This window comes from Dipodomys merriami, unplaced genomic scaffold (genome assembly GCF_024711535.1).
Source record: "Dipodomys merriami isolate MVZ:Mamm:240054 unplaced genomic scaffold, mDipMer1.0.p SCAF_25, whole genome shotgun sequence".
NCBI classification, from domain to species: domain Eukaryota; kingdom Metazoa; phylum Chordata; class Mammalia; order Rodentia; family Heteromyidae; genus Dipodomys; species Dipodomys merriami.
Window position 1 is genome coordinate 8013057 of NW_027203937.1, and position 27353 is coordinate 8040409.

The 27353-nt window shown below is 36.9% G+C and overlaps 1 protein-coding gene across 29 annotated transcripts in view; it reads left to right on the top strand.

Annotated features, from left to right (window-relative positions):
- The window catches only part of Dlg2 (discs large MAGUK scaffold protein 2), a 2075786-nt gene that overhangs the window by 1582786 nt on the left and 465647 nt on the right, over positions 1 to 27353 (top strand). For 24 of the 29 annotated variants that reach the window (XM_070034861.1, XM_070034862.1, XM_070034860.1 and 21 more), the window contains one exon: positions 24572 to 24727. The exons of the other annotated variants lie outside the window; for them this stretch is intronic. In XM_070034861.1, the coding sequence (XP_069890962.1) occupies positions 24572 to 24727 (156 nt within the window). The remainder of the gene's footprint in view (positions 1 to 24571; positions 24728 to 27353) is intronic. 29 annotated transcript variants of the gene reach the window in all.

The following is a 27353-nucleotide window of genomic DNA, read 5'->3' on the forward strand; positions in this document are numbered from 1 at the left end:
GTAAAAATCCTCCACAATTATTTATTAAAATATAGCAGCAACATTATGCACCTGCTTAAACATCATATAATCTGCAAAGTTTTTCGGCTTATTCATCTTGCAGAGCATATTTGAACATTTTACTGCAAAAAGCTATATAGTCTGAATGTTTTATTGATAATCTTTATTTTTATTACTACAGTGAATATGTAATACCACCTAAAGTGAAAAATCTAATATAGAATTTAATGGAACTGAATATGGTATAAACCATTCTATAAATCTGATTTCTTTGGCTAAGTAAAATTGTCTTATGGGTAATTTGTTGATTTTTGCCTTTCAATTTACATGGCAGATAATAACTAGTAATAGATTTTTCCCTTTAAAATTTTGCAAAATATGACATTGGAGTCCACAATCTTCATAAAATTTATTATAAAATGTAACCAAATTACAGATTCCCAAAGCAAATATCTCTAAGTTATGCATTTGGTTCTGTGTCTCATGCTAGTCTCTTTTGAGGCCAAGTGTCACAATGGGAAGGAGGTTGTGATATAATCTAGAGTTAATGGAGGTAGGACAAGCCTCAAAATGAGCTTTCTCTTATTAATGATACCATATAACCAATGACATTTATTTACATTCATGAGCATTGATAGAGTTATCCTGATAGAAGAAGGGAACGTGGGAAATTGGCAAATCTTAAAGAAAAATATCCAAATATTGAAAACATGTAAAGCTACTGTTGACTTAAAAGTACTTGTTTAACCACTTTGGAAAGTAGTATGGAGGTTCCTCAAAAGACTCTACATAGAGCTCTCCTATGACCCAGCATCCCACTTTTGGGCCTTTACCCAAATGATCACAAACAAGACCATACTAAAGCTACCAGCACAACTATGTTTATTGCAGCATTTTTTACCATACCTAAGATATGGAACCAACCCAGATGCCCCTCAGTAGATGAATGGATCAAGAAAATGTGGTATATATACACAATGGAATTCTATGCCTCCATCAGAAAGAATGGCATTGTCCCATTTGTTAAGAAATGGAAAGACTTGGAAAAATTATATTAAGTGAAAAATATGAATTCAATATTAGCAAAAATGAGATAGTAATGAGAATTTTAACTTATCTTTTTAGATTTTTTTACCTTTTCTTATAACTACATCACACAACATTGACTACACATTAATGGAGGGTGGTTATGGCACATCTATAGCTACTGTTGACATAGTTGTAAAATTCAAAGTGTTCTGGAATCAAGGCTCTGTTCCTTTATAGGATAAGCTTATCATTGGCCTCTTGACCTGACTGACACACTAAAGGATTATTAACCATTGGTTAATCCTTGTCCCTTATACTGTAAATTAACTACTATCACCAACACAATCTGTAGGCTTTCTAGCCCTAATACTCTAAAACAGTATTGCTATAACTCAAGACAAGTGGAAATAATCTCTTCTTCTGGTTCACATCCATATATCACAGTAGTAGTAGTCAATGAAAGACCAAAAAAAAAACCATAGAGTAATTCTTAATTGCCACATATAATGTACTTATCCCAAGCAGCATTTTGATCCACGGATGACTTTCTGCCATCTTCTCTCTCATTCACTTCTGTGAGTGAGATTACTGTGGATAAGATCACCTTAACATCTGTATTCTTGATAATGGCCATTCTTATTGCAGTAAGAGAGAATCTCAGTGTTGTCTTGATTTGTATTTCTTTTATGGATGGCTGTTTATTAGCCATTTTTACTTCTTCTCTTTTGCCCATTTATTCAATGGATTTTTGATTGTGTAAGGGTATAGTTTCTTCAGCTCTAAAAATATTCTGGATATTAGGCCCTTGCCAGCCATGTAGCTGGCAAAGATCATATCCTATTCTGTAAGTTGTCCTTTTGGTTTAGTAACTATGTCCTTTGCTGTGCAGAAACTTTTTTCATTAAATCCATTTGTCAATGCTCTCTAGAATCTCAGACCCTGAGTAAATATCACCCACACAACCATATTCCCTTATCTTATGTTATTTTTCTCCCTTGTGCTGAAGATATTTTTATTTGAGTGCTTTTTTATTATCTCTCTGCATTTTATATTCTGTGAAAACAAGGGCTTGTCTGTTTTGCATATACATTAGCTCAAGCAAAGAGAAGAGTAACTGGGATATAATTAATAACCAGTAATTATCTTTATACTGGGTATTCTGGAATTACATGAATATCTATAAAACTTTATATTGCTAACAGATTAGCTTCTTGAAACCTTTTTGCTCAGTTTATACTCCATTGATTGTATTGTCTTGATATTTTCTTCTCTTTTATGTCTCTCATACTTTCTTCTTGTGTCTCTCCACATCAGCTCGTTTATTATTTCACTTCACTCCTTTTTATCTTTCTGTCTTTCAATTTAACAAATATTTGCCAGTGTTTGGCAACATAAGGAGACATGAAAACAGAGTGTAAAGAGACAGGTATATAAGCCCCAAATATAATACCGGTGTGATTCATATGTTGAGGGACAGTTCTGTAAGCTCTGGAGAGTTACAAAAGGTTTTTGTCCACAGTGGTAGGTCAGAGACAGCTTCTTAAAGAAAAGTACTGAGACTGTGAAGAATAACATGAATCAGCGAGTAGAATGGGCTGCTTATGGCAGGGCCCCTCTATAATAGGAGGGAATAGTGTAGAAGCCATACAAAGGAAATAACGCAGTTCTTCCATTTATCCTCTGGTCCCAACGATTGGCTTCCCAAAGAATATTCAGGATTGAAACATGCCTAGTTTACATGCAGCTATTAACAAAGTGCTCTCATAGTCACTGTTCAGTTCACATAGTAATTCCAGATGACAACTACAATTATCTCTTTACACACGGAGTAGCTAGTTGACCCAAGCTGACTCAGCTATGATTGATGGATCTAGCCATCACATACTGCATGCTATGTCCTGGCTTCATAGAATGTAATGATAAGAGGATTAGGTGGAACTTTTGGGAATTGTCTCTAAATTACAATTTATCAAAATCATGCTAATTTTCCTTGGTGTGTTTAAAGATGCTTTATGAAAGGGTCTGTCTTTGGTTTATGTCATTTCTTAAAATTCAGTGGTTTTGCTCAGATATTTATTTCTTTTGAGGAAGCAAGGTTAGTAGAAGGAAATTGACACACATTTAGGGAATGGATAGGCCAGGTTTTGCACCTAGGTCTAAATGCAGTCAATAGAGAAATGAAGTAAAAGTCAGAAGGTATAAAGTTCAGTTATACAGGATTAATGGACCATAGATCTAATGCACATTTCAGTGATTATAGTCAATAATAGGTACAGTACACTTGAAAAATTTCCTAAAGTTAAAAAAATAAAGACTCCATTACAAAGTGGCTGTATGACCTTGAGAAATGTATCCCTCTAGTTCTTCATCTGTAGAAAAGAGATATTCACTTACTTTCTAGAACTGTGTTGAAGTGGAATCACATCATAAGCAAAGCAAGAAAATGGCACTCAACATATGTTAAATTGTTTCCTCCTTTTCCTTTTCTTACAGGGACACAAATTCTTATATTTTACTATTGAGACAAGTAGAAAGAAGTAAGGACAGGATAGTAATACATTCTCACGCCTGTTATGTGGTGTTATGTGTATGTGTATTAAGTCTTAGAGAATCCTGAACAGAGTATTGAAATTCACTTACTGCCAGATCTAAGCTGTTAGATTAGCTTACTTGACTTGACTAGTGCCTCTCAACTCACTTAAGGAAACACATTTTGTCCTGTCTTCTCAGCTATCTTTTTACTATCATTGGGGCTAGGAGGGTCACAATGTAAGAAAACATATGAAAACACATCTTGAAAGAGTGTTATATTGATTGAAATTCTACTATGTCCTAAGTCTGTACTATGCATTTTCTACAAGATCTCCCAATCTTTCAGGAAAATATAGCAATTCTCACTTTATGTACAAGGAATCAAATGCAAGAGTTTAGTAGCAACACTTTTGTCATGTTAGTTTGTGGTAGATACCTTTCTGTCATTCTGTAATTTGAATCCTATTTTTATCTCCATTTTTCAGATGAGAAATTGAGGCACAGAGCAGTGAAGTGCTTGCTGAGCATTTAACAATTAACAAAGCTGAGTCTAAATTGACAGTGGGGCTCCACTAGCCAGAGCCTTGACCTTGCCACTTAAATGTCATGTAAACAAACACCATCATCTGGTTCTTTTGGGTGTACCTCATACATGTTATTATTAAAGATTTATAGAATCTCTCTGTACTTCTTTAGTGAGTTGTTTCTTCTCTCTATCCAGAAGGACAGAAAAATTTTTACAGGATTGCTTTCTCCCATCAATAGCTGCAATGCGATCAGTAGAAGCCATGAGCTTTGTTTCATTGCTAGGTAGGGTAGACCTTAATGCCTGTTCTTCTAGCCATTGTACCACCACCATATGGCCACCCTTGTGAACATTTTACCAAAAGAACTTAGCTGTGGCTGTTAGTGTATGTCTGTGTGTGTGTCGACATTTCAATTGTCAACTCTCATCTTAGATTTTTTTTTTTGAAAATTGGGTTGACCTGGAGGTAAAATGTTGGGTTTTTTTTTCATATATCCTGCTTTCTAATAGAATTGCAGTTTGCAGCAGAGCCTTGTATTTGTTTTATGTTTTTTCTTCCTATTCTTTTATAAAGTTTCACTTGCCACCTTGAAACAGGAGATGAAAGCAAAATGAAACAGCTGAAATAAACAATATTACTGAAGACATCAAATGCCAATTATGTAAGGCCATGCTCTGAATTGGTAATGTTTGTAAACTCTTACAGTGATCCAGTGCTTCAAAGATACTCTACTATTTCTCCTTTTAATTCCTATGATGCTATAAAAAATGGAAATATCTATTTTACAGTCTAGGAATATGAAATGATGGAGAGTCTATGACTTTTTGGTAACAGAGCACAGAATCCAGAAATAAGAAAGTACATTAGTGAGATTAAGGGGGCGGAGGTTGAGATTAAAAAATATGTGCAGGTTCACCACTTACTGGCTACTTGAGCTTGGATGAGGGAATTAACTATTTTATACCTCAGTTTCCCTATCTATACCTCTACCATGGACTGTTATTAGAACTAAATTAGTTAATCCATGTAAGTAAGGTACCTGGAGCAGAGCTGGCACAAAATAAGCTCCATTTAGCCATTAATATTATCATTGATATATCATTATTAGCCTTGCGTTTAGTCAAAGACATGGTTTTAAGCCCTGGCTATAGCTGGGAGTGGAGAGAGGATGGGAAGTGAATTCAGAGGAAACATGCTGCCATCTGGCCTAATGAAAATTGAGTTACGTTGTACACTTGCCTTCAAGTCTACATTTTGGCATCTCCTTTACACTTCAATGCATTTTTCAAATATAGATTGATCCTATTTTGGAAAAATATTTTCCAAAGTAGGCCTAATTATAAATGTTACATAAAAATACGATTTCATTGTTACAATGGGTCAACTTGTATCCTTATTTCAGCATTTTGTTATTTCCCTTCCTCTCCCCAAATTAGCAAAATGTGTATACAAGATGGAAGGATGTACAAGACACTATGTTGAAAATGAACTTTACAGTTTTCGGGGTGGGGGAGGGAGAGAGAAGGTGGGGAGGTGGGGAGGGAAGGGATGGTAGGGGAAATCAAAGGAAGGGATAACAATGCTCAATAGGAAATGTACTCATTACCTTATTTGTGTAACTGTAACCTCTTTGTACAGTATCTTTACAATAAAATATATGTATATATTTAAAAATCTACAATACTAAAATAAATACAATTTCATATCCAGGCACGGGTGGCTCACTACTGTAATTCTAGCATTTAGGAGGCTGAGATCTGAGGAACATAGTTCAAAGCCAGCCCAGGCAGGGAAATCTATAAGACTCTTATCTCCAATTAACTACCAGAAAAACAAAAGTGGAGCTGTAGCTCAAAGTGGTAGAGTGCTAGCCTTGAGCAGAAAAGCTCAGGGGCAGTACCCAGGCCCTGAGTTCAAGTATCATGACCGACAAAAATAATTAATTAATTAAAATATGTGTCAAAGAAAGTTATTTTTAATTATGAAACTCTAAAATTAAAAAAATCCTAGGATAAGTAATTACAAATAAATACATTCCCCAAATATGTAAGATTTGCAATACGTTAAGGAAAATATAAGCAAATGCAGTTTATTTTTAAGTACCTTTATGGTTTGAGCATAGAGATGTGTACATAACAAGTAGCATCTGTGCACTTAAGTCCCTAAGAGTAGCATCAATTCCAATATTTCACTGCATAACAGTTGACTAGATAATGTATGATTGACAGAGTTTTACCGCAAAGTTTTAAATATATATATATTTAAATATATATACAACCCAAAGAATTCTGAGAGCAGCTCTGATCAGGTTATGCTGAATTTAAACTGGGGAGAACTATGTAGGAGTTGCATGTGAGACAGTAGTAGCTTCATCCACGGAACCACTGCCTTCTCTTCTTTAGCTTTCAGAGAATCATTTGGGTAAATTTCTCTTATAAAAATTGAGCATACAGGGCTGGGAAGGTGGCTCAGTGGTAAGAATGCTTGCCTTGCATGCATGAGGCCCTGGGTTCGATTCCTCAGCACCACATAAGCAGAAAAAGCCGGAAGTGGCACTGTGTCTCAAGTGGTAGAGCACTAACCTTGAGCTGAAGAGCTCAGGGATGGCGCCCAGACCCAGACAAAAAAAAAAATTGAGCATACATAGGATATATAATCCCTAGTGAAATAATAAAGTGTGCTATTTTGTACCCTCCCTTGCAAAAGGAAATTAATATTTACAAATACTGACATTTATCAGTATTTACCAGATCATTCTTATAATCTTTGCCACCAAAGAAGTTACACTGTAAGGATTGAGATTCAAAGGCAGACCAGGTAGAACAATGTGTGAGACTATTATCTCCAATTTAAAAAGCCAGAACTGGAGGTATGGTCCAAGTCGTAGAGTGCCAGCCTTGAGAGAAAAAGAGAAAACATTAGTTCAGGACCAGCACTGGAAATAAAAGCTGTACTTTGATTCTACGGTACAGAAAAAGTTGCTAATATACCTCATCAAAGTGACTAGTTTATATGTGTCTCAAAAAGAAATGTATCTCACTTAAGATAATAGTTCTCAATTCTGACAGGCACCACAACCTAGGAAACTTAAACTTGGACTCCCTCATCCCCCTCCAAATGTCTCCAATGAGAGATGTTCAGGGGTGACACATTAGTATTAGAAATGGAAATACATCCCATGGGCATTCTGATGCACAAGCAAGTTTGGAAACTACTACCTTAAATTTATTAATTCTTTGACTTCAGAAAATTGTATCAATAAAAATAAAAGCAAAATATAGCACCTTTTTTTTTTTTTGCAGGGGGGAGGGCTGGTCCTGGGGCTTGAACTCAAGGCCTGGGCACTGTCCCTGAGCTCCTTTTGCTCAAGGCTAGCACTCTACCACTTGAGCCACAGTGTCACTTCCGGTTTTTCTGTTTATGTGGTACTGAGGAATCAAACCCAGGGCTTCATGAAGCAAGCACTCTACCACTAAGCCATATTCCCAGCCCTGTAGCACCTTTTTTAAAAAAGTAGACTTTTTAATTTTTACTTTTTTGTGCTTGAACTAAAGGTCTGGGTGCTATCCATTAGCTCAAGGCTGGTATTCTACCCCTTGGGCCACAGTCTACTTCTCCAAAATGTAGCACATTAGAAGAAAACATAGGCCTTTCTTCCATGGGGTAAATTTTCATATAAATACTGATGACTAAACAAATGATAATATTAGTGGTAATTGAAACGAAAAGCTTGTCCCTCAACAAAAGTTACTAAACATAGAATTTGTACAGTGGTAGTTAGATTTTATAAGTAAGAATTCCAGTTATTTATCAGTATCAGCATTGTATTTGAAAAGTATAAATTTTTAAGTAATATGTTAACACTCTTTAAAATAAAACAATAAAATTTGTTATATAAAAATACAGTTTTGGTACTACTGGAGATTGAACTTAAGGCTTTTGTGCTTGTTAGACAGGTGCCCTACCACTTGAGCCATGCCTCCACTGCTTTATATTGGTCAGTCTCAAAGTAGGACCTCACTTTATGCCCTGGCTCTCCTGGATTATAACTGCCTGGACTTGTGCTTCCCATGTTGCTAGAGAACTTTACTTCCTTTCAATCAAACTATATCTGATAATGAGCCTACCTTTCCCTCAGGTCCCCCTCTGAGCATCAATCTTTTACCTGCTGAGAGTTTTCAAGGTCAAAATTTTGAAAGAGAAACACCTTGGGGAAAAAAATCTACTTTCCTTCCTGAATCACAAATCACCAGTGAGGGAAGTAAATACAAATATCCTGTCATCTGATTTCAACTAGAGGAGACAGAAAATACAACAAATTTGAAGCACCTATTAATATTTCAATAAATTATCCTCTCCCCTTCTTTATTACTTATGATGGTTTAGAGAAAGCAGTTTATGTGTGTGCAGGACCCTAACTCCTACTTCCCATGGGAAGAACTTTTCAAAAAAGAAGCTTGGGCAATTCAAAAGCATACAGCTTCCACCCAACAACAGAGTAGAAATTAACTTTATAGCTAAGTGCCTTTCAGAGTAGCTGTTGATCATCTCTTGGACTAATTATACATGCCTCAAGCAACAAGATAATGTAGCAAGGGATAGAGATCTAACAGGTATAGGATCTAACTCCTATACCTGTATTTGGGTGCCACTTAGCTGACTGGGGTTCAATTGTATGTTAAAGATGCAATTAGAAACCAGTGGTCAAAATACCTCACAAACACAGGGATTCAATAATGAGCACAACTACCACATGCCAGATGGGCAATTCTTATTTTGCTTTTCATTTAATGTGCTTCAGTTAAGTATTGTGTTTGACTACTTCATCATCATATCTTCTCTGAGAATTCCTTTTGTTATGCAAAAATGGCAGGTAATATTCATTTACTGTGAAAGACTAAATCTGAAGCTGTGGGTAACCAAATAATAACAGAACCATTTTGTGGTTTTCTGTTATTTCAAAACATCTACCTCACCACCCACCCAAAAATCATACATCAAGAACTTAGGCAAAGAGAGTATTTTTAATAGAATATTTTGTTTCTTTATTTGTTTTGTGCTGGTATCAGGACTTGAATTCAAGGCCTAGGAACTGTCCCTTAGCTATACTGCTCAAGGCTGGCCCTTTACCACTTGAATCATAGTTCTACTTTGGCTCTTTGGTGATTAATGGGAGATAAGAGTCTCATGGACTTTTCTGCCCAGCTGACTTTGAACTATAAGCCTCCAGTCTCAGTCTCCTGAGTGGCTAGGCTTACAAACATTGAGCCAATGGCATCTGACTACTTCTATAGAACATTTTAAAGGGAGATGAGACAGAAAGTTTTGAGGTAACTTAGTTTTAAAATCTCTAGTCTTCATCCACCTGCTTCACTGAGGCATCCTGAGATGACCTCAGGACTTGACACAAACCTGAGAAACCCACTGGCTCCTCAATATATTGAGCATTACTTTTCACTGTGTCTGATATTTTTATTATTATGCTGATGACCTTCACAAAATTTCTGTTGCCTCCTATCCTTTTTTTTTAATATTATTTTATTTTATTTGAGAACATACTGTACAGAGGGGCTACAATTACATGGGCAGGATAATGCATACATTTCTTACCAAGCATTGCAGCCTCCTCCTTTGTTTACCCTTCACCTCCCTTCCCAGCCTCCCCCCTCCCCCCACCCAATTATACTCCCTCCCCCCCCCCACCGACATTGTAAAGCTGGTTTTGACATGACATTTTGTACTTCTCATTTTTGCAACAGGTCCACCTGAATCCTTAAACGACTTGTTTGCCCCCATCTCCTCCACATGTTATACTGACATCAAATATAGTGAAAGCGGGGGTTACACTGTGGGGGAGGGACATACAAAGCAACAAAGAAATAATCTTATAAATGCGTTAGAAACATATGCATGAAAGAAACGAAAACATTAAAATACATATTTAAGGGTTCATTTTCCTAACATCACATTATCTGACCTTTTCTGCTTGACTCATACCTATACTAGATATTGCAAATAAGGGAAACCATGGGACCTATGTTTCTTTGGGCCTGGCTTACTTCACTTAATATAATTTTTTCCAAGCCTTTCCATTTCCTAACAAATGGGGAAATGTCATTCTTTCTGATGGAGGCATAGAATTCCATTGTGTATATATACCACATTTTCTTGATCCATTCATCTACTGAGGGGCATCTGGGTTGGTTCCAGATCTTAGCTATGGTAAATAATGCTGCAATAAACATAGTTGTGCTGGTAGCTTTAGTGTGGTCTTGTTTGTATACATTTGGGTAAATGCCCAAAAGTGCGATTGCTGGATCATAGGGGAGATCTATGTGAAGTCTTTTGAGGAACCTCCATACTGCTTTCCAAAGTGGTTGAACAAGTTTACATTCCCACCAACAATGAAGTAAGGTTCCTTTCTGTCCACATCCCCTCCAGCATCTGTTGTTGTTAGAGTTCTTGATTTTTGCCGTTCTAACTGGAGTGAGGTGATATCTCAATGTTGTTTTGATTTGCATTTCTTTTATGGCTAGGGATGTTGAACATTTCTTCATGTGTCTATTGGCCATCCTTCTTTCTTCTTCAGAGAAGCTTCTCTTTAAGTCTTTTGCCCACTTATTTATTGGGCAGTTGTTTCTTTGAGGATAGAAGTTTGCCTCCTATCCTTAACGGTAATGGTAGTATATAATACTGAATGAGATAATTCTAAAATTTCTCCAATCTGCTAAATGTATTCTAGGCAGGTTAAACACAGTGGACAGTTTTGACTTTAGTGCTAAGCCTAAGAGAAAAAGAAAAGCCAGTCACTGGTGGCTCATGCCTGTAATCCTAGCTGCTGCTGAGATCTGAGGATGGGTGTTGAATGTTGAAGCCAGCCCAGGAAGGAAAATCCATGAGACTCTTATCTCCAATTAACTACTAACAAACTAGAAGTGGAGCTCTAGCTAAAGGGGTAGAGTGCTAGCCCTGAGTGAAAATGCTCAGGGACAATGCCTAGGCCCTGAGTTCAAACTCCATGACCAACAAAAATATAAAAAGGGAGAAAAAGAAAAAAAAATAACTTTCAATCCGTATTCACTATTACAGGGTCCTCTTTCCAGCAGTCTATTTAATAGTGCCTCTGACTTCCATAAGTTGCACTGGGCAATTTAGGATCCCAAACAAAGCAAGCTTTCCCTGGATCAAGAGAGACCAACACTCTTTTCTTCAAATAGACTAATCTCTTATTCCCTTGGTATAACTTGGGCTCTTTTGCAACCTGCTTGAAATACCTTGGCCAACTTGTGAAAAGATATCTGTTATTTTTAAAAAGCATGAATAGGAGAGTCATAGATATGGTTTCCCAAAACTGTGTTTAGCAGCGAAGGAGATCACAGTTAACCATTTTTAACCTTGTTAAATACAGGTACACATCCTTTCCAAGATGAAGTAAGGCTTGAAGGAAAAATATATGTTGAGATCAGATTTTTTTTTTATCTTCCACATCACCTAGATTAGTACTGATGCATAAAAATAGTCATTTCCTGAGCACCTACCATATGGCAGGTAATTTGTTAAGGCTTTACATATTTTATCTCATTTAATCTTGCAAGCATCCTATAAGGTAGGCATTATACAATCTTTTTCCAGATAAGGTAGCCAAGATTTACACAATGAGAAACCCTCCTAGTGTCATACAGATAAGTGATCTGGAAAAGTATAAAAAGAAAAAAAAGGATGGGTAAGAATGTTGAAATGAATGACATTGAATAAAATACATTCTATTTATAAACTGCTTTGTTAAACAGCCATTCTTTTGAGCTACTACTTAAAGATTATTAAAAATTTATAATAAATAAAAAACTCATAGCCCAGAAGCTCAAGGTCTATCCTCTGAGCTCATAGCCTTTGGATGTCTTTAATGTGCAGTGAATACATGCTAAATGAATAGATGGATGTGTTGGTGCAAGACTATCATTCCTGTAAATTAGCTTTAACGAGGTCATCACTTCTATTTAAAAAAAAAAAGCTTGAGCTAGCTCATCATTTCTCTGAAGTAAACGGAACTTTGACTAGAATCCTCTTATTGGCAATATATTTGCTTAACCAGAGACATTTGAAATTCTAGACAAATTTAAATAGCAACTACAGCAATAAATCTAAGCTGTCCCAACAACCATAATTGTTCTTAATGCTGTCATATCATTCTTATCTTGATAGTACCTGTGTAATGCACAGAAATAAAAATTGTGGGAAATAGAGCTGTGACCGAGCCACCAGACTTGAGAGAAAAGCTAAGGGATAGTACTCAGGACCTGAGTTGAGTTCAAGCCCCAGTATGGGCACACACACACACACACACACACACACACACACACACACACACACACACACACACACACACACACACACACTGTGCATTATTAAGAAAAAAATATTCTGAGATAAAAAAATATTCTGTTTCAGGATTGTCTGAGAATATATGGACCTTTTGGGTTAAATTGTACAGGACCAACTACATATATATATATATATGTATATATATTATTTTATATGTATATATATAATTTTATATATACATATATATAGAGAGAGAGTTTGAGATGTGATTAACATATCCAATGTGATTTTTTGAGACATGCACAGGGTGCATGATTACCATTATGAAGTTAGTCCATATACATACCACCTCACATAGTCACCCTTAGAGTGGTAGGGAGATCATTAAAGCTTTATTCTTATGTGGAGTTAGCAAACATATAAATTGAAAAAAAATTGAAAGTCTAAATTTTCCACAATCCCACTGCTCAATGAAAATACTAGTAACATTTTTGTTCCATTTCAGTACTTGCATATAATAAACTGTAATGCTTCTTACAAAATTGGCATTATACTACATATTCAATTTTATGGCCGTTATCCATGAGTTTATATTATGAACAATTTTTGATGTCTTTTAAAAGTCATTTAGAGCACATGAAATAGTGGTAGAAGAAAATTAAGATTTCATGTAGACATATTATCCAGGAATGTTGCTGAGCAAATCACCTGGCATATGCTCCTAAAGTCTATTTACTTACCTGTTAAATAGAATTGAGGTCATATTTCATACTTTCAGACATAAAATCTAGATTAAACTGCATATATACCCTTTACCTGCCTTATCTTTTCATATGTTGTGAATATCCGTTATAACACCAAATCTACTTACAAAGCATGCTTTCTCATGTCTACGTGTCTGTCCGTTACTAATCAACATATTTGCTTTTCAGTTTTTTTCTTTTTTCAAATGGTGACAATGACAATTCTCTGTACACCAGTCCTGCTCACTTTTGTAAGATAGATTCTAGGAAATGGGACTTCCTAAATTGTATCCATCAATTTATACATCTACCACCAGTGAGGAGAGAGAATCTTCTCAGCTATTAGAGCAAAGATTCACTATGCTGAATCTTTCCAGACTTGGAAAAATGTCTAAAAAATGAAAAAGTAAAAATTAAAAGCACCAGCATAATAATAATATATGTAATACGACCAACTTTTTATTTTGAAATTATACATCTGCCTGCTTATGCATAGATTCAGTTATAGGGATGAATATAAGCACAGAAAGAAATTAAGATAATGTAGTTAGGCACTGGAAATGAAAAGTACATTGAGTAGAGTTGCTGATTTAAAAGAACCCAGCAACGCTAGGCACTGGTGTCTCATACCTATAAACCTAGCCTCACAGGTGCTGGGATCGGAGGAGTCTCATCAACACCATCCCTAACAGAAAAATCTTTGAGAGTTAGCTCCAAGTAGCCATCAAAAAGCCAGAAGTGGAACTGTGGCTCAAGTGGTAGAACATTATTAGCCTTGAGTGAAAAAGCTAAGGGACAATCCCCACATCCTGAATTCAAGCCCCAGGACTGGTACAGAAAAGAAAAAAGAAAGAACACAGCAATTCAGAAAGTCCCAGTAAACAAGCTAATTCTTCCATATTGTGGAAAGCAGAGTCCTTGACAGGATGTGTGCTGCTCTAGTGTGAGGTGCTGATCATACATCTGATCTGCTGACTTCACTGACCTGCCAGGCAGGTACTGCGTAATCTCATGGGGGAGGAAAATGAGACCTGGAGGGAAGAAACCACTTGCCAACATCACACAGCCTCTATCAAAATGGCTAGAATCTCAGTTTGTTCCTTTGTCCTTTTCTCTATTGCCTTCCATTGCTTAACATAAGTTAAAGAAGAGAGCCAGAAGCAGCACACAAAAAAGGGCATTACCTTGATGGAAAGCTTGCAATGATCCAGCTCATTAGGTCTTACCTTTGCCAATCTCTGCAGTTTTTTCTGAGCTACATGTTCATGTGTCCTATTACCTGACTTGCATGAAAATATGGAACGTTTCTATTCTTATAATTAGGTTTCCTTCAAAAAACAGTGTCAATATAGGGACCATTTTGACTTATTCATTCCCATCTTACTAGGTAAATGAATGTATACATGAGCGATCAAAGTGGCCAAACTCCTTTAACTGTGGACTAGGAGGAACACTGCCCACTATAGCTTCCTATCAGATGAGGATACCAGAACTGTACTCAAGACCATTCACTTTTTAAGTTTTGTCTTCCACTCAGACCTTTGACAAATTCCTAAGTTTGGCATGTTTTCAGGTCTCTGTTGCACTTTCTCCTCATTATTACCACTCTCTGGAAGTTCCTGTTCATCTCACTTCACCCCTGCAGTGGAGTCTGGTTCCGCGCCATGTTTATTTACTCCCCCCACCATCTCCACAGCCCCATAATTAATTTCACACTCCATTTGACATCATAAAATAAAACACTGTTTAAATCCTTTAAAAATTGTAAATATTAACTTTGATGGTTACTATATCTTATTCCAAACCTCTGTCTCAATTAGTCATTTGATATTTCCTTTTGCTTGGTTTTATTTTATTGATTTTGCTCTTGTAACAAACTATGATTCTTTTTTCTCTAAAGAAACAATTGTACTCATTTTTTTGTCTTTTTTGTGTCAGTTATGGGGGCTGAACTTTGGGCCTGGACGCTGTCCCTCAGCTCAAGGCTAGCGCCCTATCACTTGGGTTAAGCGCCACTTCCAGCTTTTTTCTGCTTATGTGGTGCTGAGGAGTCGAACCCAGGGTCTCATGCATGCAAAGCAAGCACTCTACCACTGAGGCAACTTCACAGCCCAATTGTGCTCATTTTTATAAATTTTCTTAGGATAGCACATTAGTGACAGAATTCCTGAAACAAAGGGAAAACTGACTTCTAAAACTGCAGAAATATGCTGTTATGTTGCGTTCTTTTTTATTACTCTGTTTGCATTAAAATTTAGAATATCTCCCCTCTCACTTTCAAAAGCTATTCACAGCCACTGAATTGATTCTTGGACCATTTTCCACTGCTCTAATGTATATACATAGCAAAATCCTTGTTTCAATTGAGATTTCTCAAAATTTAATCATTTCCTAGAATCTCCCAAATTCCATCTATGAACTATCATGGACTTTTGGTTATTTGTTTCTGACTTTTGCCTTTGAGAGTTTTGTATTGATTTGTTTTGTTTTCTGTTTCTTGCTGGTCCTATGGCTTGAGCTCAGAGCTTGGGCACTGTCTGAAAGTTTGCTGTGCTCTACTGGCCTTTCCTTTAATAGTTTCTTCAGCTAACTAGTGAAATGTTATCTTACAGGGGGTTCTTAGAGTATGGTGCATCATTTCCATTACTCTTCCAAGAGATGTTGGTTTTGGGGGGGATCAGAATGAATGTGGGTTTGGATAGAGGAGTGGAGTTTAGGATAGGTCTATGTTGATGTGAAGATTGATTCTTTGCCCTAAATTAGTCTGTTTTTGTCTTTCTGTTTAGCATGTCCTACTCTGTATTTGAATTCTTACCTCTTCTCTGATACTGAGACTTCCTCTCCGTAACTCTAGGCTACATATCTAGGGGACCTTAGACTTGTCTTCCCAGACCATGTTGCTTTCTTGAAATGCCATAAGGAGACTTACATCCCATATCACCACCACTGTGAGTAGCAGACTCATTCTATCACAACCAAATTGTGACCTGCCAATCTGAAGGTCCTTTATTACCTTTAAACAAGTGGGCATAACATTTAATTTTCATTACTTTTGCTCTTAGTAGACTGAAGCATTGGTATGTGCATCTCTATTTGCTACTTCTGTTTTCTCTTTTGAGATTAGGTGCTAATAGCCTTTTATTTCTATTGGAATGTTATTGTTTTTCTCACTGACTGGTGAGAGAATCTCAAAAATACTGATAAATGTATTTGAACAGATGTTTTCCCAAGCTTATTGCTTAGTTATGAGGGATTTTTATTTACTTCGGTGGCTTTATGTTTTTATGTAGTCAAACTTCTCATGGTTTATGTTCTTTCATTTAATTGATGCTTAAAATTTTCCTTTCAATCAAGAACCAAGGTAACTATAAACTGCAGCTTTGTAGATTTATGGTTTATTTTAAGAACTCAATTAAAAAGAAAATACACACAAACTTATATGAGTAGTTTTACAAGATTTTTAACACTAATATACAACATAATGACCCTTATTCAGATAAATCAGGTTTCACAGGCCTTGGTCTCTGAACACTGTGTGTCTCAGATGACAATTATTTATATTTCATTCAGAAAGCTCTTAAAATAATACTGTAACTGGAAGCAGTCACCCAGCACCAAAGTACAGTGATTTCACTCTGCTTTGTTAAGGTCATACTGTCAAGAATACTGATTTTTTAACTTTGTGCATGCACACATGCCTGCATGCATACACACACATACACACACACAAACACACACAGAAACTAGGTCTTGAACTCATGGCCTTGCATTCTCACACTCTCACTTGGTTTTTACTCAAGTCTGATGCACTGCTATTTGAGCCACAGCTCGACTTCCAGCATGTTGCTGATGAATTGGAGAGAAGCGTCCCATGGTCTTTTCTGCCTAGGATGGCTTTGAATCACACTCCACAGATTTCAGCCTCCTAAGTAGCTAGCTACTCTCCTAGACTACCCTCTAGGTAATTGCTGGCATGAGCCACCAATACATGGCTTGATTTTCAACTTTTTTTTTAATAATAAAACACTCCATGACCCACTTATAACCCCCTGCCTTGATAGGGTTGAAACTTAAATGTTCTTATGAAGAAATAAAGCATCTTAACAATTCACAACTTTCAAAATGACTTCAAATAGTATAGATCTAACTCCCCTTTCTCTCCTCAATAAGCAAACCTAGTAAGAGGGCTGAGAATGGTGTTTATATATATAAGATGGTCGATCGATCCCATTTTCTGTCTTAATAAGGTAAATATTTGCAGGTTATGGCACAGAGACTAGTATTAATAACCAATTATTTATGGCCCAAGAATTTGAAATGGCACCACAGCTGTGAACCACATGAAAATCAAAGATGCAAGCATAAATCTTGATTTAGATTTGGACCTGATATATCATTCGAAGCAATACAAACCATTGATCTGTTTAGAAAAACTGATCAATGACCACTAGGGCTGTGAGAGAGAATCAATTACCTATCCAATATCAAGAGTAAAAGTGATTGTTTAGAAGTTTCCACTCAGAAGGTCTTTTGTGATCAAAGCCACTGACAGCAATTTCTTTCATTCTTCTATAGAAAATCTCCATTCCATGAAAGAACTTCTTGAGTGAACTTACTGATTCATGTTGCCTGGGTAAAGAGAATGTTTTCTGTACCTTCACAGAAAAGCAGCATTCTCAGAAGAACGGTCCTGAGAGCTTAAGTGTCTAAATATGACAACCAGGATAATAATGACTGCCACTTGAGCATCCTGTAGCGAGTGCTATCCCCTGAGTTTAGTGCTCTTTGCGCATTTTTGCTGGTCCTCACAACCAACTTTAATTTTTCTTCTGTACTCTTTTTCTAAACATGAGTCCTAAGGCTCAGAAAAGCAAAGAATAGAAGAAATATCACAATGTAGAATTCAGACAGCCCAGAATTCAAACCAGTGCTCTCTCTTTGCATTCACTGAGTTCCTTGCTGACAATTCATCTTTTAGGAGTCATTTTATATTTTATAACGTTGTTTATAATCATTACAACTCTAAGAATGAAGAAACTAGTTTTAGAAAAGTGATGTCCAGCAAATAGGTATCAACTCTATGGGTCTCCCAGAAAAAAATGTTAAGACCCAAATTTATAGTGTTTAGAATTGGAAGGTGAACCAGGGTGCTGATGGTTCAAATCTGTAATCCTAGCTACTTAAGATGCTGAGATCTGAGGATCACAGTTCAAAGCCATCCTGGGCAGGAAAGTTTGTGAGAGTCTTATCTTCAATTACCCCCCCCCACACACACACACAGAGTTAGAAGTGAAGCTATAGCTCAAGTTATAGAGTGCCAGCCTTGACCAAGAAAGCTAAAGGACATTAGCCACTTCCCAAGTTCAAGTCCTATTACTCTCTCCCCACTCCTCTTTACCCCCCCCCACTTCCACATAGACACATAGGGGGAGGTGAACGGGTTCTTATGAATTATCTAGAACAATTCCTTCCCCAGAGTTCTCTATATTGTAGAATAAGCCCCTTGTAACATCTTTACCAAGTGACTAATATTTTTTGCTTAACATTCAGTATATGGGTACTATACTCAGCCACCTTGTTAATCATAATCATTAAAATGTCATTTTGTTTTTGTGAGAAACATACACACCAAAATTCAAGGAATGGACTTAAAGACACAAAACACAAAAAAAGCAAAATGTGAATGGTTAGTGGAAATCTTGTAAGATTGGGTGTCTGGTAGGTAGAGACAACCAGAGAGTTATACCAAGCTACTTAATCCCCAATTTGAAAGTCCCCCCACTACCCTCAGTTTCATCAGGTAATTTTACCTTTGGGAGTTGATTAAATTTTGGAAGAGGGTCTTTTCTCCATCACCACCCCTTCATTGACTTGTGATGGGAAGGGTCTTCTTAGTATGTGCTTTCTGACATATACTCATTTTATTGTGGCTCACTCTTCTGATGTCCTATTTGCCTACTCTGTTTATCTAGGGAGCTTCCAATTACAAGGACTTTACAATTGTCCCATCGATCACTAAGTCAATGTGTTAAGTGTTAAGTGTTAAGTCAATGTGTAAGCAACTTTTCGTTCAAAGTCAGATGCCTTGTCTTGAAAATGAACCTCCACTGACTTTATTTTCTACAACATGATGAAGCACATGATGTCCTGTATGTTTTTACCCCTCATTCCTCTCAAGATTTCCCAAACTCTACACTTAAGGTTGATTAGCCCAAGCCTAGAATTCAGTCCTTTTACACTTATTCCTTTAAATATATGGCCCTAGCTGTGTACAAGTGGCTCATGTTTGTACTTCTAGCTACTCAGAAGGCTGAGATCTGATTATCATAGCTTAAAGCCAGACCAGTCAGGAAAGTCTATGAGATCCTTACCTCTAATTAACCATCAAAAGGCTACAAGTGGATCTATAGCTCAAAAAAGCTAAGCTCAGGGCTGGGAAGGTGGCTCAGTGGTAGAGCACTTGCCTTGCATGCATGAGGCCCTGGGTTCAATTCCTCAGTACCACATAAGCAAAAAGAAAAAAAAAAGCTGGAAGTGGCTTGTGGCTCAAGTGGTAGAGCGCTAGCCTTGAGCTGAAGACCTGAGGGATAGCACCCAGGCCCAGAGTTCAGGCCCCACCACCGCACCAAAAAAAAAAAAAAATAATAAAAAAAGCTAAGCTCAGAGACAGTGTCCAGGTCCTATGTTCAAACCCCAAGACTAGCATTAAAAAAAAATCTGTGGACCAGTAAACTTTGTATTATTTGCAAATGGGAACATAAAACATCTTTTAAAAAATTTTTTTCCTCCGTTGCCATTGAGACAGTTTACTGGAGCACACTGCATTCCAGCTGCCATGCCTGCTTTAGTTTGTGTCTATGTCAGGTGAACGCAGGACATGGGGGGCTAGAAGTTCCCTTCCACCAAGGCCAGACCAAGATGAGGGTTGGAGAATCTGACTTATCTGCAGAGTTTCCCATGTTAGTCTATTTAAGAGATATTTATGCTGAAAGACACACAAGCATATAACCCAAATCTTTTCCTAATTTTAGTTCTGGCTGAAGATGAAAGAATAAAAAGTAATGATCATTTTTTCTATCACCTCTTTTCTCAGTTTTCTATGGCCCTGCTTTATTCATATATCCTGGCATTAGGGAAAGCAATGGGGAAACAAAGATAAATGGGATTTGATCGTGATCCCCTACAAGTTAATACTATCTCTAGAGAAAGAGAGCTGTGTGAATGAACTATGACAGTTCAATAAGTTGAGGTCCCTGCTTGAGACAGCTTGAGGGTGGAGCTGGAAAACTGAATAAAATATGAGTCAATTTTACTGTTACCTCGAAGATAAGGGACTTATATTTTTTTCAACTCATTCCTTCAGGTGCTACATAGATGAAGAGTATTTAGAGTCACAGTCATCATTCTCCTGTCTTAAACCTTTATTGTCTCTGCTAGTAGAATGGGACTAGAAAGCATTCATAGCAGATGTAAATTGTGAAAGGGACATAATTAAGATGATAATATTTTAATGCAAGGTAATATAATTCATACAAAAGGATCAATAATGAACAATTAACACATTTCTGATGGATATTTCAGGTATGGATTCTGTATGATAGTTCAGTGGTCAAATGTTTTCATGGTTTCTTTGAGTGGCATAGTCTAGTTTCAGTGATTTGCAAAGAACATAAAGTGCATAAATGAGGTGTCTATTTTACTTTCACTCTGAATATCAACCAAGATATCTGCCCTAAAATCCAGTTGCTTTTTAGTATATAACTATTATTACATAGGAACAATGAGAGGAATTTAATAGCCAGGGCTCTCATAAGCTACCCGAGAGCAGGAATCCAGATGGCTGTTTAGATTTAAGGAATCTCTAGACCTTTTGGCAACAAAACTTGGTAGAGCTTTGCCAAACATGGTAGAGCTTCAATGAATACATCTGCAGTGACCATCTATGTGACCTGCTTTAATTTATGCTACCAGGTGCTTATTGTTTTTTGTGTCCTTTTATTCACATTATTCAAATAACTTGGAAGAATTCAATTGGCTTAGTTTGAGTTTTGTGGGGTTTTTTGTTTGTTGGCTTGTTTGGGCTGTTTGTTTTCTTTGGATCACAGCTGCAGGGTAAAGGGTCTCATCTTGGTCACTGCTCTGGCTCTGGAGGGGATTGAGTTGGATTGGAGTCAAGTGGGACAAAAGGAAAGAGGTAGTTACAGGCAAGGTAGAATTTCAGAGTAGGATATAGATGAAGTACCCCTCTCCAAAGCACCAGAATTGTGAATTCGCTATTACAAATGCAAAGGAAGCAGAACAAATAGCAAGTGCTAATGGAGTTCAGAGAAAAAGATCACCAAGGGCCAGGGTTATGTTAATTATATGCTACTAGAGCCTGCAATTATAAGACTATAGATATGCAAATATATGCTGATGGCTCAGCTGATAGACCACTAAAAAGGCATTTATCTATGGCCCCTGAGTAGTGTGGCAAGATAAATGATATGCTTATAAACTCACTTAAAGATTTCACTTCTTCAACTACCCACACCTCCTTTCAGGACATACCCACAGAATAAAGATCACCAGTAGGTACCTTGCTTAGATTTTCATATTCGTAACCTCTGACTCTGGGTGCTTATAAACAGAGAGATCATTCTATTGTGACAGGCCCTTCTTACTGAGGAGTTAATGTCCAATCACTTTTTTAAAATAGGAAATGATAGAGGCATCTGTTCCTGCTGTCCAGCTCCCAGCTACAATGATTGGCATTTTTTAATCTGTCTGCAGAGTTCGCAGAGAACGTGACTTCAGGGAAGGACTAGGATGCTTATTGCCATGATTAAGCCCTCAGGAACTTACAGATGAGCATGATGCCAGTAGGGAAGTCTTGACCAGAACTGTGAGCCAACATGATTGACAGACTCAAAAACATAGAATCATCCCCTGAGGTGGATGAACTCTGCATCAAGTACTTAAGGCCTTTCAAATCTCACTGACAATATTGGGACTTCAGTCCTTCCATAAAATCTGTAAAATTAATGATGGCCTGGAAATCTTAAACCTAATTAAGAAACTCAGAATAACTGATGGCTTTCTTGAAAATCTGGAAGAATTTGTTTTTTACTTTTCTTAATAAAGAATGGTTAAAAATATGCATTCAAAGAAACATTTAATAAGTTCCTACTATGCACCATTTCTATGTTTGGACTGCAGCTGGTATAGTATATATTTTGTTGTACTGTCCTTCATAACAATTCTTCATGCATAGACTCTTTTAAGTATATAGTGAAGCTGTTAGATTCAAATCTTCAAATATGAATTCTTTTTTATGTGACATGAGTATAGTATATTCTCATAGATATTTTTGTTATTTAGTTAGAATACTTTGTCAAATGTGTTATTGTTTTGATATATTTTTTATCAAGCCATATTGAGAGGTTTTATGTTCTCAAAATTGAGGAAAGGGCCTGTATCTGGTATAGCAATTGACCAAACACAATAATAAGCAAATAGGAAATGAATGGATGAAAGTCTAAATAACAGGTGAAAGGGAGCCTGTGGTAGCAGTTAACTGTACCTCTGAATTGATAAGATTTTGAATGATAATTTATTAAGCAGAGACGTGTAATCAATCCACAAGGTAAAAAATTAAGTGACTATAAGCAGAACAATATGGATGCCCTAAGTTCAAGGTAGCCAAGCCTTCCCCAAACTCCAAATCCACTAGCTACAGAAATCATATACACTCATATAGTGCTTTCAGAAAAGATTCAGGTAATAGTTTCAAGAGCTGAACCCTGGGCAAAGTACAGGCCTCTTAGCATAGAATTTTAAATACTATCCTAACCAGAACATCAACCATTTTGCTTTTGTTGAGCTGAATATAGTTAGAAACTTGTTTAAGACATGCATTAGTCAGCTTTGCTTCTGAATTTTGTTGCTACAGAGGCACACAGACTAGGCAATAATTGATAACATCATTTTGTTTGGTCTGTAGAGTTAGCATCAGTCTGAGAATGTTGAGCCAGCTTGATCAGGCAGAAAGTATACGGTATTTTCACAATTAAAAAAAAAAAGTACTGGAATGATATCATCGTGGAATTGCTTTAGTGACCCAAACAAGTCATCAGTTCCTTTCTCCTAAGGTTAAGATCAGCTACCATTCTGTGCATAACATTTTAAAAATAAAATGAGTCCTCAAAAGAGTAATGGGCTCTGAATTACATGAAAACAAAATAATGTCTGTATATTTCCCTCCAGAAAGCCAGGGTTAAATGGCTAAAAATGTCATGAAATGCATTAGTCCTTGAGATAGGTCCTATTTACTCTCTCTCTATTTTCTTTTGTTTTGTGCCCATATTAAGGGTTGAACTCAGGGTCTCACCCATACCTAGTTTGTTTTCACTGGTGTTTTATCACTTGAGCCATGCCTCTAGCCCAACTTTTTGCTGGTTAATTGTGTGTTGGTGTTTAGTGAACTTTTCTGCCCAGGATGGCTTTGAAAAAAACCCTCTAGATCTCAGCCCCTTGAGTAACTAGGACTACAGGTGTGAGATACCAGTGTGCCTTGCAAGTCATTTGTGGTATTAAATTTATAGCTTTCAATAATGTAGGAGTAGATCTATTCATATTAGATTCTGTCTATATAAAAAAGTGACACTAGCATACATAAGTGGCATAGTTTTTATTCCACATAAAAAAGGAGGTAAACAATATAGAATCAATAGAGTGTAGGTCCATATATTGTCAGTAACACAGACTCCTCATCCTTCATACTACAATCTATTGTTTGCCTTCATCTTCAAGATTTTTTCATGGACCAAGATAACCAGCAAAGTCCTAACTGCCACATCTAGGGAGCAGAGGTGGGGGAAAGAGAGAAGAGAATGTATTAAACGTGTCCTAGATAAATGGCCATCCCTCTCAGCCACTATTCCACAAGTCTCACAAAGCTTGCTGAGATCACATTGGACTGAACATTTTATTGAGCTACATTTACCCACAAGGAGTATGGATAAAGTCTTTAGGAAAATTTAAGCCCCATTAATGAGAAGTAAGCAGCACATAGAACTGGTTTGTAAGCCCGGTTGCTGGTGGCTCAGGCCTGTAATCCTAGCTACTCAGGAGGCTGAGATCTGAGGATCGTGGTTCAAAACCAGCCCTGGCAGGAAAAGTCTGTAAGACTCTTATCTCCAATAAACCACCCAAAAACCGGAAGTGGCGCTGTGGCTCAAGTGGTAGCATGCTTTCCTTGAGCTGAAGAGCTCAGGGACAGCGCACAGGCCCAGAGTTCAAATCCCACAACCGACAAAAAAAAAAAAAAAGGAACTGGTTTGTATTGTTATTTTTACATATGATGAAATGCTACTAAATTGCACAGTTATTCCCTGTGTGTGCTAACCACACATCTCTCTCTTCCTCTTGTATCACCAGGCCTCCGGAACCAGTTTACAGCACTGTGAACAAACTGTGTGATAAGCCTGCTTCTCCCAGGCACTATTCCCCTGTTGAGTGTGACAAAAGCTTCCTCCTCTCAGCTCCCTATCCCCACTACCACCTAGGCCTGCTCCCTGACTCTGAGATGACCAGGTACTGCATGCGCTTCGTCACTTCACCTGTCCAATTGCATGTGTCACTACCAGAGTGAATGGGTAGAATCCGCCTCTGCTCACTTTACCTGCACTCAACATCTGCCGTGAGGTGGACAGATGTTCTGTTACCATGGTGCAGTAGGAGAAATGAAGAACATGCCTTTTGTGCCTGTGTGATCGCAGAGCACTTAGATGTGATCACGTGGCACTTCACATGTTCTTGATGCTCACACCTGTTCATAAGGTGTTAATTATATTGTTCCAGGACAATTAATTTTGGAGTTGATAATTTCCCTCCTACAAAGGGATGAAAAAGAACATTTATTGAACATTTTAAATAATATTTAATAAATGTTTTTATGCCTCCAGGCATAACCTAAATTCTGGATACTAATATTGCCATTTAACCTTTTAATTAAAACATTAATGTCAGCATTTAAGTGACTCCTTGAAGTATTAAGTGGCTTATCCAAAACTGCATAATTGGTTTATTTTATCTAACCACAGTGAACATGGACTTTACACTGTGGTACTGTAGTTGGTGTTTGCCTATGTTGTCTTGTTTAATTAATACCATCCTATGTAGATAAGGAGGTTGAGAGAGGTTAAGGCATTCAGAGAATCACTATGACCTTGACAGTACATGTGGATTTGACCTTATACTATTCTGAGGTTTTCTGCAACCATTTGGTAAACAAATTGTTCAATATAAAGGCTTGGCATAATTCTGCATTAATAACTTAAAGCTTATTTGTAATAAATAATAAACACTTTATCTCATATATTAGCCAGAATCAGAGGGAGACAGACAGACAGACAGACAGATAGACAGACAGACAGACAGAGGAAAAGAACAGATACACAGAGACATAGAGAAAGAAAAACAGGAAGAGAGACAGAGAGAAATAGAGAGAGGGCAAGACAGAAATAAAAACAGAAAAGAATAAGAATAATTGGATCTAGAGTTCTAGGTGGTAGTTTCAATTTATTCTAATTGAGAGATTACAATTACATTATTTGTAAACATAGCAGCAAACTTACAGAGCTATGATTTCAGGATGTCTTTATTATATTGTTAGGGCTCAGAAAATAAAGGTTTTTTTTTACAACTATGCAAAGATAGATCAAAAAGTTCTTCCTTAGAGTCACATCCTTATTTTTTGTATTGTCAAATAATATGCTTACAAGTCAATTACTGGCTTCTCTAGATAGATTAAACAATGAATTTTAAGTTATGTCGAATATTTCTACAAATTAATGAAAAATGTATTTTGACCATTTAATCAGCTAGCATATTTGCACTTACTTACAACTTAACAGTATTTCAGAATTCTATAAATATATTAAATAAATTCTATATTATTGACAATTCATGAAAACTAGTTTTTGGCATAATGAACTTTACCATTTTGAAGCTAAAAAGCCTATGTTAACACAGCCACAGGAAGGTGGCGGATTATTGTGTTTCTGTAGTCAGCTACAGAAGAACAGTTCCCATTTATTGTTATCTTGTTTTATGCTGGGCATTTTCTTTAAGGACATCTTTTGTGTGTATAATGGTACTGGGTCATGAATCAAGCTCTCTCAGCTAGGTTGCTTAGCTGGCCCTCTACCACTGGAGCTATACACCTCCAGTCCAGCTTTTGGAGATGGAGTCTCGCAGACCTTTCTTCTTGGACTAATTTCAAACTGTGATCATCAAATCTCAACCTCCTAAGTAGCTAGGGTTCCAGACATGAGCCACTTGCACCCTAAATGTTAAAGTACTTCCTATTAATTTTTTCCCAATAAATGTGAGCGTGATCTTAGTTTTTAAAAATGAGAGATATTTGAGAAGTGGATCTACTTATGCAGATTATCTACTACTAAGTGGCAGAGCTGGGATTCAAACCCAGGTGACAAATGATCTGGCACATCGGCTCTTGCACTGGCACTGGCATGACTGTAGGGACATCTTTGCTCCATGTAGAATTTCTCTACTCATTTCTCCTTTTCTCCCCTATCTCTCTCTTTATCCTATTACTCATGTCCATTTCTATAGCTCAGTGTTAGAGAAATTTTAAACCCATGTTCTTTTTTGGATAACTTTTGGTTTATCTCCAACCCCACTAGGAATTGTGATACATCACTCCTTAAAAATTTCCCAGAAAGCAGCTGGGTGAATCTACCACAGGAAGACCCCCTCCTCCCCAGCTTTGGTCCCTACTAGTTTCCTGTCAGTAATCTATATTATGAAGACTACATGGTTTCCTATTCTATTTTTCAAGTTTAAAATTATACTGTAATAATGAATATGTTTGTTTAAAATTATACTTCCACAGTAATACTGATATTACCCCAAGTGTCAACCACACCCAACCTTTTACCAGATTTGGTAAATTCATTCTCTATTTTTTATGTCTCCTTTCCCCTACATCTTTCCTTTTTCTATTACCTTCCCCTTTTAGAAAAGAGTCACAAATATATACTTTAGAAGCATTGTCATTAATACACTGAAACCAAAAAATAAATCTTGATTTTGGTTGAAGAAGTGGTACAAGTAGTGGAACACCTACCTAGCAAGCATGAAATCCTAGGCTCAATCTGTATCACAAATAAATGAATGAATGATATATATATATATA